This window comes from Seriola lalandi, unplaced genomic scaffold, assembly GCF_002814215.2.
Source record: "Seriola lalandi dorsalis isolate HSWRI2012SDOR001 ecotype SW California unplaced genomic scaffold, Sedor1 jcf7180002054673, whole genome shotgun sequence".
NCBI classification, from domain to species: Eukaryota; Metazoa; Chordata; class Actinopteri; order Carangiformes; family Carangidae; genus Seriola; species Seriola lalandi.
In genome coordinates, this window is record NW_019525226.1 from 669,657 (window position 1) to 681,576 (window position 11,920).

Here is an 11,920-nt window from a genome sequence, read left to right on the forward strand (position 1 = left end):
GCCTCCCCCCAACCCATCGAGGCTCTAGACATTCTCGCACCCCCATCCTCCCCCATTATTAAAATTGTAATTTATTTTTCTAAATCAGAATGACAGCTTGCTTTCTTTTCTCTGCAGCAGGCAGTGAATCACCAAGCTTTAATTACTTTCGTAACTTCGCTGACCCTGTGAGCGTGCTGCTCTCCCAGAGAAAATGGGACCTCCAACAAAGGCCCTCCACAGCCACAGCCGCCTTCGGTTCATTCGAAATGCGAAAATTTATCAAACTACGGATTTTTTATAAGATTTTGTTAACATTTCACCTCCTATCATTTTCACACTCCCCCAAAACAACCCCCGCTTGCAACAGCTCTGCACTCCAGTCTCCTGGCCCACCTCCTGAAGAAACTCAGTGGATAACTAAACAACCTTACTCCAACTCTCCTCTTCTGTGTGTGTGCTTGTGTTGACTCAACAAAGGTCCCTTGGGGTCAAAACAGCCAGAGGTCATACTATTATCAGTAACCCCCTCATATCCAGGCCGTGGCCTCGGCAGCAGGGAGACAGACAGCGCAGGGTCCTGAGGCCACAAAGCACAGATCAACAGGGATGAACGCTACATTTGATCACTTCACAGATCTTTGGCCTCCAGACATCAGGGTCAAGCTTTATTCAGCAGAGCCGTCAGAGTCTATCACGCAGCGATCAACGGCCTTTTCTGACCACAATTCATCGCCACAATGGAGTAGCTTCAGCTTTTAACAGCATGAAACACTTTCTGAAATCATCCCGTGGATCGTGGCCATGACACTGATGTGTGCCAGAGCAACGCGTGACTTTTAAGTTGAGCAGGAAGAAGGTTTCAGACGTTGCCCCCTTCTGCTTTGTTGCTACAAAGTTCAGGCATGTGTCTTGTTCGCCAACAGATCCCCATTTGCTTCACATTATTCCCGGCGCCTGACTTATTAAAGTAGCTAATATGTTGTAATCCCTGCTATCGCTCTCACCTTCTCGCTGGCACACCTCTGTTTTGGGCTGTGCCACTGTGTGAACCAGGGGTGTGCAGGCACGGTTGGTCTTTTGCTGACTGCCTGATAATTGAATGAGCGATTATCCCTCCCATTAATAGACAATGATACAGAAAGCACTGCCATATGTACAGAATATTAATGAGTGGCTGCAGCAGCCTAGATAAGAGAAGCGCCATGCAGTTGCTGTAATAGGGGTTAAAACAATTTGCCCCACACCACCCTATCCCTCCTCGCACTCTCTCTCTTACACACACACACACACACACACACACACACACACACACACGCTTTCCACTATGCTAATCCTCCATCCTCTCACCAACTAAGCAGGCTGCTGCCACCAACCAACCAACCAACCAACCACCCCCCATGGGCTGGACTTGCTGCTTGGTGCTGACCTCACTGCTGCCAAGGCCGACCCGCCTTTGTGTTAGAGTGCGAGCAGGGTCACTTGACAACAGAATGACATGCTAATGATGTGAAGCGGGTGTTTAGTATTTATATTGTGAGACATTTTGCAACAACAAAGATGGGGAAAAAAACTTGCAGCAATTCAGAGGAGTTGTTGATGAAGAAGAATCAGTTTTCTAGCTTTAGTACTGTTTTACAGCTTAATCTGTCTTCACCTTCTTGCTGTTTTCTAGTACAGTGTTTTTTTCTCTTCTTCTTATGTTCAGATGAAGTAAAGATGCAAGTGCAGCTCAAACCCACTGTGCCACAAAGGCCTATCAAACATCACCTCCATCACATTTCATTAGAGGTTGCAGAGTGTCAGGCAGGTGAAACAGTAGGGGCTCACTTCTGTATGAATCGTCATGCCAATCAATATCTAACATCTATTAGCATTTGGAAAGCAATATTTCCCCTTTTACCTTGCAATAATTGTGCTTAATGCTGTGAAGTACCTTATCATAGGTCTGACGGCAAAAGAAAGGCCAGTTACCATGGTGACTGTGAAAGCCATTGGTTTCCTTTTCAGCAGAATAATGAACTTCTCTCCTCTGTGTGTCACTCTTCCACTCCACTCTCAGCCTCTTCGATTAAATTCAGTCCACGCGTCCTTGAAATCCCTCATCTCTGCCTTATAATTTGACAAACAAGAGAAAAACAGAAAAAAGATGTTCAAGGCTCAACAAATGCATCACTTGAGACTGAGGCGTAGGTGTATCCCACAATCAATACACACAGTATTTTTTAAAATGTACTCATATCTAATCATAATTAGAAGTTCTATATGGTCTGATAGATTGTATTTTGTATTTTTTGATGATGAAATGGTTTAGAATTATATTTTCTTCCTTATGTATATAATTATATGACATGTTTTCCTCTGTTGAGGCAGTAAGATATGACATGGTCTTGATATGATAATCATTACATTTTCTCATAGAAAACCTGTATTCATTAACTCAAAAAACTCTGAAAAGAGAAAGAAAAGAAACTGTAAGAAAAAACTGTAAAATAAATAAATAAATAAATAAAGCTTTCAAATGCAATGTAATTATTTGCAATTACAGTTGGAATTTTTTGTATCTATGGTTTTTGAAATATATCCTAAAATTTGACCTGCATCCCAAAACTGAAACTCCCAGCCCCTTGTGTGTATCAGTTGGAAGTGGTTTTTGCTGCAGATGACTTTAAGCTGATGGAAATCTTGTCAAAAGTATTTCAAAGACGTAAATACTAAAGTCTAATTTAAAGCTGCTTTGTCACATTTAATAACGTTGGATGCATGGAGCTGAACAGAAGTCTACAACATGTTCTCAGGTTCTTTTTCTATATTTCTGTAAGGCTCTCTCCTCTAAATGTCGTGAATCCGATCATTGATTGCACTCGCTATCCACAGTGTCCTCGAGCAACTAATTCAAGTAAACCAGCAGGATCAAGACGAACACAGATCAGACAATGAGACCAATTAAAACAGCAGCGGCAGTAATTTCCCTAATTTACCGGGGTCGTTCAATAAACAGATTTTTTTTTTTTTAAAAAACTGTAAATGACTTCAACTATTGAAATATTTTTAGAGAATAAATATATAGTAATATACAACATGACATGGGCATCAACATCGAATTCTTTAATTAATTCATTTGACGTGAATTATTTAGGCTCAAATTATATGCTACAGTATTTTAAAGTTTTGTTTGTTTGTTTGTTTTTATTCCGTTTTGTAATTCTTGCTGTTTTGTCAAAGCCAAGGTGACAACCAATACATTTTCTAATGAAGCTATTGAGCAAATATCACCATTCTAAAAATGAAAAAATTAAAGCACCTCCATTAACAGTCTGTAAGACTCACGTTCCTTAAAGCTTAAAAGCAAATGTACTCATTTCTTCTAGAGCGGTAAAGATTCGTGCCAATTTAAGTGACACTTCATTTAACGCATCTTCTTCACCACCAACAAATTTACATCGATGATTTCCTTAAGGAGGCGAAAAATACCCGAGGTACTGTCTGACAGGCGTGGTAATATAATTTCATGACCAAAATATTAAATCTAGCAAAAGGAAACATGAGTAATGTTGTTATCTTAAACCCCCTGGTGAACAACATAGCAGCAAACAAAAAGCACATATCTCTGTTTAAAGTATAAAGTTACCATAGTCTGCTATATTTGTTAATTGATAGATAATTTGGTGAAGATTTCTCAGGGAGTAAAGCTTTATGTACGTAGGCCTTTAATAACAATTAGAGAACAATTAGTTTGTTTAGATAGGTCTAATCGGATGACACAAGGCACAACAATGTGTCTCTACACACACACACACACACACACACACACACACACACACACACACACACACACACAGGTTGTCAAGTCACCTGCACGATCCTGTCAGCATCACTAAATCATTTAGATCAACATTTGATTTGATTTAATGAAACCTGCCTCCTAAAGATCAATCAGATACACAAAGTGAGCCTGCAGAAAACCAGCTACTGTTTTTAGCTTGATGGTCATTATCATGCAAGTGGTTATTAAACTGTTTCCTGAATCCAACAGAGTTAGAAATGTATGGCTCATTCACTGAGAAACACTGTGAAATATGAAAATCACCAAAAGATGTCAATTAGTTCAGTTCGTTTTGTTCCATTCATCCTTCAAGGAGAATTTCAAGCCAAGAAACTTCACAGATCAACATCCCAAGGGCAGCGGGAGGAAATTAACAATACCAAGTGAAAGGGTTCAGTTTGCCCAGGATGATCATTCATCATCCCCTCACGAGGCACGGAGCACATCACATGGGCTAACAATAATAATGAAAACTGTGACTAGTGCTTTGCAATATTAAGGTTCCCCTGCGTTTTCTCTCCTGTAATTTCAGTAGCAGGTTTCGCCTCCATCTTTACCCACTCATCTGCACTGTGGTGACACCTGCTCTACAAGTGGCAGCTGGCGAAGACACAGTCTCCTTGGTGAGAAAACACGACTCAGACTGTGCTGGAGATATGAGAAAGACACACTTGACTTACCTGTAGTGTCAAACATGGCGGTCTGTTTCCACTGGAGAGGGTCTGAACATGTGGCCTTTAGCTAGGCTACAAGCTGCATGTTTGTTTGTTTGTTTTTTTTATTCGGGTTAACGTTTTAGTTTCACGTAAATACGTGAAACACGTCACAAACACTGAAGAGCAGTTTCAGTTTCAAGTCAGCAGTTGTGCAGGTTGTTGGGCCTGGACACGACCATAGGACCGTGTTTCTGGGGCGCGTGCAGGCCACACTTCCTCTAGTCTTCTTCTTTGTCTGTTAGACAGCACTGGGGGCCAAAATACGTCATCGACCACATGAAAATGTCATTGCTTTCGAAGACGACAGGACATTTTTTTTTATTTTGCAGTTTTCATGCATAAAGTTATCTGACCTATATCGTCAAGACGCCCAGCTGAGTGAGCACTCAGACTACAACAGGCTTCTTTTCACAGTGACACCACAGGGAGGCGCTAGTCAGCTGTTTTCACAGGAGCAAAGAAGCAACTGAAAGACAGTGAGGTACACAGTTGAAAATGCACAGGGCTGCTTTGTCTAGTTAACAAACAGTTTGAAACCTTAATTAGATTTATTATTATTATTATTATTATTATTATTATTATTATTATTATATCGTGTCAAATAAGGAGATCTTTCTCAGGCTCACTTTTATTTGTTTTGCATGATGGAACATGAAGTACAAGATGAAGATGGTGGTGATAAACCTTCATGTAAAGGGTTATGAGAAACATGACAATATAGAATAATATTTCCAAACCATTATCATTTGGACTATCATTTGGGTCAGTCAGAACTGATTTGGTGTTGAAAAACTTTGTTCATATTCTCAGAACATTATTTTAAATTCCTGTCAAAATCAACAATATCAGATACATCAGGAGCAGTGTCTAAAGTGATGCTCACCACATCAAATTTATTCAGATATAATAGTTCAGCCATGAAAATACAGGGTTTTAGGTTTGAGTAGTTGAAATGAAGCTGAGACAGAATGTAAATAAGACACAGAAGATATTATTGCATTTCTTCCACAGTGTGGAAGAAATGCAATAAGTATTTTAACTTTGAAGTTATTTTTGGGGAAATTACTGTGTGAGAAAAAAAGAAAAAAAGTGGTTTATATTTTTCTTGTTCACATAAACAGTTTCCTCATCTTTACAGTATTTACAGCTGCCCCAGGACTTCCTTGCTTGACTCAGACAGTCTGCGTTCATTTCACAAACATCACTTGTAGTGTATCTATAAAGGTCCCGGCAGGTGCAGTTATTTCAGTTTGGCTAAAGACTTGAGGAGCCATACGCCTAAACTTACATCGCTCTTTTAATGATGGTTAGTTGACTAAGATGTTAGACTTTGATGATATCTCTGACCACATCATCAGGTAATAATATGTGTCATACAGTTCATGATACATGACATACAACAAGTAACTCATGTGGCAACACTCTTTCACTCGCTTTCACATCCTGCAAAACTATCAAGCAGCTCAACTTAAGATTACTGATAGAAAAAGGCCTTTCAATTTCATGTATCAATCCCAGAGGTAAAGGGGGGAAAAGGAAAATCCCTTATTCCTCTAATGAGGCGTGGGTGGGTTGAAAAAGCTATGTCTTATCCAGATCAGCCCCTCTGTTTTACGTCAAAGTCGAGCAAAAGGCAGCTGTTGGGGTTGAAGGACAAAAACAGCTGGGAAACAGGGGGTGTAGCTGCAGTTTCTGGGTAACTCGCAGACACTGTTGATAAAACAGGAAGGATTGCCTCATAACTGTCTCAATACTGACACAATGGCCAGACTATCTGTCATCTCTGTCTGCTACGAATCTTAATGTTTAGATAATTTTGTGTCCAATCAAACTTAGTTCTCCTTACTCAAGATGACAATGATTCATTGCCTGAATCATCTGTTATTTATTTTAAGGAACCTTTGACCACCTGGGTCACAGCGCTCACGTGTTTCACTTACTATTCCCCTCAAACTGAAACTCAACTCTTCTTCTGCATGGACACCATTTCCCTTAAAGAGGAACACTGTACAACCATGTGAATACTGTCTATTGTATACTGGGTTTTGTGTTATAATCCCTTTGTGGAAAAGGTACAGACTCTTTCGTAGAAGCCCACTTGAACTTCATCTTACAACCATAACAGAAGCCGAGCAGAACTGAAATATGTTCGTTATGCCTGTTAAAAACAGAAGGTTGGAAGTATATACTGTCAGTAAAATTTACTGTGAGCTAACTCTCTTCCAAAGCTCTCAGTGCAAAAAGAGAAAAACAAACAGGCGCTTCTGAACATGGCATTATACATGTTAGTTTAGCCTTGAGCAGAAATTTTCTGCTATCTATCAACCTCTCCACTGTCTTTAAGGGCTGAGTTCTTATAGACCAGAGCAATTCCATGGTTATTGTTCCGCTGCGTTTGTGCCTGTTCATGTATTTGGCTGCTTGTCGTCTGTTTTTTTCCTGTCAGAACTGACAACATTTTGGAGCGGTAGTGATCCCCAGCCAGGAAATATAGAACTGGGTCAATGCAGCTGTTGACACTCGCCAGCGGCCTGGTGATCTTGTAAGTAAAGTTGACAATGTTAAGGAATTCACAGTTGAGATTTAACACACGGGAGGTGTAGTAGAGGGTCCGCGTGATGTGAAATGGGACAAAGCTCACAGCAAACACCACCAGAACCACGATGATGAGCTTGATGGACTTCTGACGTGAGGCACTGCTCTGCCGGCTGGCAGATAATCCCTGTCTGGGCCGGCACAGGGTCCGCGCCATCAGGCAGTAACACACCACGATGACCATGAACGGGATGCCAAATAGGAGCACCATGACTACAGAGCTGTAGTCCACATACTCCTCAAAGGCCTGCTGGCTGGTTGTGTCATGGCACAGGGTGTCATTGTCCCTTCTGGAGGTGGTGACAAAAATGAGGTTGGGCACCAAGCACACGGTCACAACACCCCACACCATGCCACACACCAGATGGGCATGACGAGACTTCACCAGAGTCAGCGCCTTGATGGGGTGGCAGATGCCCAGATAACGGTGCACGCTGATGCAAGTGAGGAAGAGGATGCTGCAGTAGAGGTTGGCATAAAAGAGAAAGCGCACTATTTTGCAGGCGGCCACTCCAAAGGGCCAGTGACTGCGGTTGGCGTAGTAGTAAATGAGGGTGGGCAGGGAGAGGACGTACAGGAAGTCAGACAGGGCGAGGTGGAACATGTACACTGTGCTGGGGTTCCACGGACGCATCTTTTGGAACATCCATAAAGCCGTAGCGTTGAGCATGAAGCCAAACACAAACACCAGACTGTAGGACACAGGTAGCAGGATGTATTTGAACTCCTCATCGAAGCGACAGCTGGAGTTGAAGACTGAGATGAAGACAGTTGGCAGGTTGTGCGTGTCAGGGCTGCTGATGACCGATTCCATAACGATGTGACTTCTCAGTGTAGCACTACCAAACCAGCAGAGACCAAACCTGAAAAGCAGAAACAGTGAGATGTGAAGACTTTTACATTCATAAAAAAAATATGCTTTGTATTAGAGCTGAAAAGGTTAGTTGATTAACTGATAGGTCGACTAACAAAAAATTAATCACTAACTATATTTTACAATGTGAATAATTCTCTGGTTGAAGCGTTTCAGTTGTTGAGACTTACTGCTTTTCTCTGTTTCACATTTTTGTAAAGTCTTTTTTTTTTATGTAGTTCCCGTTTAAGAGTGGTGGAAGAAGAATTCAAATCCTTTGCTTGAGTAAAGTAATCCCACTGTGACAAATTAGTTTACTTAAAGTTTACTTAAATTATGTATATTTTCACTTAAGCACAGTATTATCACAAGAATATAAAATAAAGTATCAAAAGTAAAAGTTTTTATACACTGTTGCTCATAAAGTTGGAATAAAATATTTTTTACCTCTTTCCATGAAATGATTGTGACAATGTGATTTATTCATTCTTGACAGATAAAGTTTATATCTTCTCAAAACTTTAGTAGTCAATCTCTTCCAAAGTGATTACTGATGCATTTAAATAGTTATAAACAGAGGACTGTGTCTGAAAAACAAAATTATTCCAACTTTATGGGCAACAGTATATATATATATATATATATATATATATATATATATATATACACACAGTATAAGCCTGTGTGTGTGTGTGTGTGTGTGTGTGTGTGTGTGTGTGTTGGCGAATATGTAACAAAGTAAGTCCCTATGAAGAATAGTTTTAAAATAAACAGAGTAAAAAGTAAGCCGCAATAGAGATGTACAGTAACGTAAAAATGTGGTTATTCTAATACAAGAACAATACTTGAGTACTTGCACTTGTTACTCTCCACCACCATCGGTTAACAATTCAAAATGTTTTCACGAGGATTCACTGTTTATCCACATCTGTCCTGTGTTCCAAAATTCTCCACATCTGGTTCCACACACGGTCAACAACAAACGCTGGGGCATTAGCCTCAGTCGATATTTCGCGGTCACACAGTCACTTTAAGAAGCCAGTTATCGTAACTCCGCCGCTACTCACCCACAATGAGACCCGTAACACAGAGCTGGTTGTCGGACTGCTCCTTGATTCCGGTACTACAGAGAGAAGTCGTGTAAACGGACCGGTTTCACTTTTCAGCGGAGGTCGATAGTCGTTTCTCTCACTCCGTCGTCCTGTTCGTCCCCTCTGCAGCGCAGCTGGGGAGCGTTAGATACGCAATTTTTCAGTGGACGCCGCGTTGGAGTCCATGGCTGCGCTGCAAACGCCCGATACATGGAGAGGAAGCCACACACACACACACACACACACACACACACACACACACACACACACACACACACACGGGGAGTTAAAGTGCTGAGTAGGCAAAACTCCCGCCTCCCAAAAAAAAAATAGTCTTCAGAGTAAACTCACTTTCAAGTCACTTAAGTGAATCACGTGAAAATGCCACCAGACCTCATTTAAGGAATCCACACCTTAAGATTTACTTGAAGTGTTGGATTTTGTCCTTAGACTCTCCAAGTGCAGATAAGAGACTGTTTAAAGCTGCAATCATTCTTGGCACGTTTCTGTTTTGTGCTCCTGATTTCAGAGGGCAATACAACATTATGGCCATAAATAGCTTTTCATTGTTTAATGATGAGCCCCATATTTTGTTGCAATACTATAGAAGAAATGACCCAACACTCAGCACTGTCTGGAGCCTCAACATTAAAATCATGCTTATATGTTTGTAACACCCTGTCTAATACATGAGGCACCAGCACTTTAACAGTATGGTGTATGTAAAAGATCTTAACACTTACTCCAAATGAAATTCATTCCCATGACAACACATAATGGCAGTCAACACTCAAATGCTGTAGAAGTTAATATTTGCACAGCTGTACAGTAAAGCCTGTGTAGCAACAGCTCTCTTGAGCTGTGACGAACTAACTGGATGATCTTCTCTGGAATCTTTGGCACCTCTGCCTTTTCTGCAAGAAGGACATGATAAGTTATGGAATTATAAAGTCTGATCATAAAGACATAAAAATAGGGAGGATGAGCGATACTGTTGTCTCAGACAGACAATAAACTGGTTTGATGAGACTTTCCATTAATAAGTTACCAAAAACTACAGTTTGATTGACCCACAGTCGCAAACAGGATTATAACCACTCCAATAACCCTAAGACTATATGACAATAACACACAAAATATGATTTGGTTCACATGCAAAGAGCTCATATCCCTATAAAGTTCAGTTCTCTCGTCCTACACTGAGCTTTGACTTGCAGAGGTATCGTTATACTTTCTTCAAACGGTGTTTTCCAATTTTAAAACGTTTGTTGAAAAGTCAAATAAGTTTAGGCAGTGTTTGTAAATAATAATTTACAAACACTAAAATAAATCAGACTAACATGATCTGAAACTATCCATATATGGTAAATATAACTCACATACTGTATTTTAGATGTCAAATGTCGGTTAAAACAAATTCAGAATATTATTTGCAGTTATGTTCTTGCTCTAAAAACGTCCTAACTGTTCCCTGCTCCCACATATAGAAACTGGCCCCTTCACCCCATTCAGAGATGCAGCAGTGACTTGTGTGTGTACGGGCCAGCTCGGTGGGTGCAGTGTGAGATTGTGTGTTTCTTTGGACTCAATGGGTTTCTGTGGTTAAGATGCCTGGAATGTGAGTGGGCCACTGACAAAGCATGTTCTCCATCAGAAACCCATTCAGACTGTAGTGCAGGGTGGATGGATTTACAGCACCACGGATGGAATACATGTCAGCAGCTAGTTGTAACAGATTATGAATGAATTTGTCAACAGTTAAAGGAAAAAGTTCAATATTTTGGTGAATAAGCATATTTGCTTTCTTTGCCGAGAGTTAGATGAGAAGATTGATACCACTCCCATATCTGTACAAATAAATAAATATGAAACTACTGTCGGCGGCCAGTTAGCTTAGCTTAGCACGAAGACTGGAAACAGAGGGAAACGGCTAGCCTGGGTCTGTCCAGTGATAACAAATTCCACCTACCAGCACCTCCAAAGATCACTAATTAACATTGTTTAGTGCAAAAACATATGCATAAAAACGACATGTCATATTACAGGGGCCATGTGACTCCTTGAGGTTGACAGGCAATGCTAATTTAACCAGATTCTGGCTACAGCTTCATGATTAATGTAGATGTGATTTTTTTTTTTTTTTTTTTAAATGTGTTCTTTTGTGTCAAACTTTACAATGTCTACATCTGCAAATAACTCAATACACTCATTCATACACATTGTTGTTGCATAAACTAATATTTTCAATTAAACATGAAGGTTTCAAACGACAAACTATTTCATTTGCATGTCACCAGAAGTTCCCAGGCTTCCAGGTGATGACATTGTCGCAGCCATGATACTATGCAGAGGTCAGTGACACATACCTGCTGTCAGTAGAGAGAGGGACGTGTTTGGTCATGTTTTAATGAGTAACTACCTTCACTGAAAAAAAACAAGCACAGACACTCCCACAACAAGGGGAATATTTAAGAGTTATTTTCAAATCAGATTCACACAGGTCTCATCTCTTTCTGCTGCTATTATCTAAGTGAGCTGATAAATACAACTCTCACTATTTGCTTGTGGACTTGGTTATTAATTCAGGCGTCTTGTATTCGCAAATCTTAACTGAGGTAATTGTATTTATATAAAATGTGGAAATGCATTGGTATTTGCTCAGTTATCCAGACTAAAGAAATACACCCTATGCAGTTTTCAAGAAGAACCTCAGAAGTGTTCAGTAAATAAAAAAATGTAAAATATGAACTGTCAAATGTTATATTATAAAAAATGAAGACTTTGATGCTTGGTTGAACCTAGATGGTAACACACAGTGTGTCGGTTATTGCACAACGGGCAACTGGCAATTATCTGGCAT

At 40.2% G+C, this 11,920-nt stretch overlaps 1 protein-coding gene across 1 annotated transcript; it reads right to left on the minus strand.

The window, feature by feature from the left end:
• Positions 1-5,800: 5,800 nt before the first annotated feature.
• LOC111666333 (P2Y purinoceptor 4) lies at positions 5,801-9,324 on the minus strand. The gene is made up of 2 exons (XM_023421631.2): positions 9,037-9,324; positions 5,801-7,979 (listed from the first exon to the last, which is right to left on the minus strand). The coding sequence occupies exon 2, from the start codon at positions 7,928-7,930 to the stop codon at positions 6,836-6,838; it is 1,095 nt and encodes a 364-aa protein (XP_023277399.1). The 5' UTR covers positions 7,931-7,979; positions 9,037-9,324; the 3' UTR covers positions 5,801-6,835.
• Positions 9,325-11,920: the final 2,596 nt, after the last annotated feature.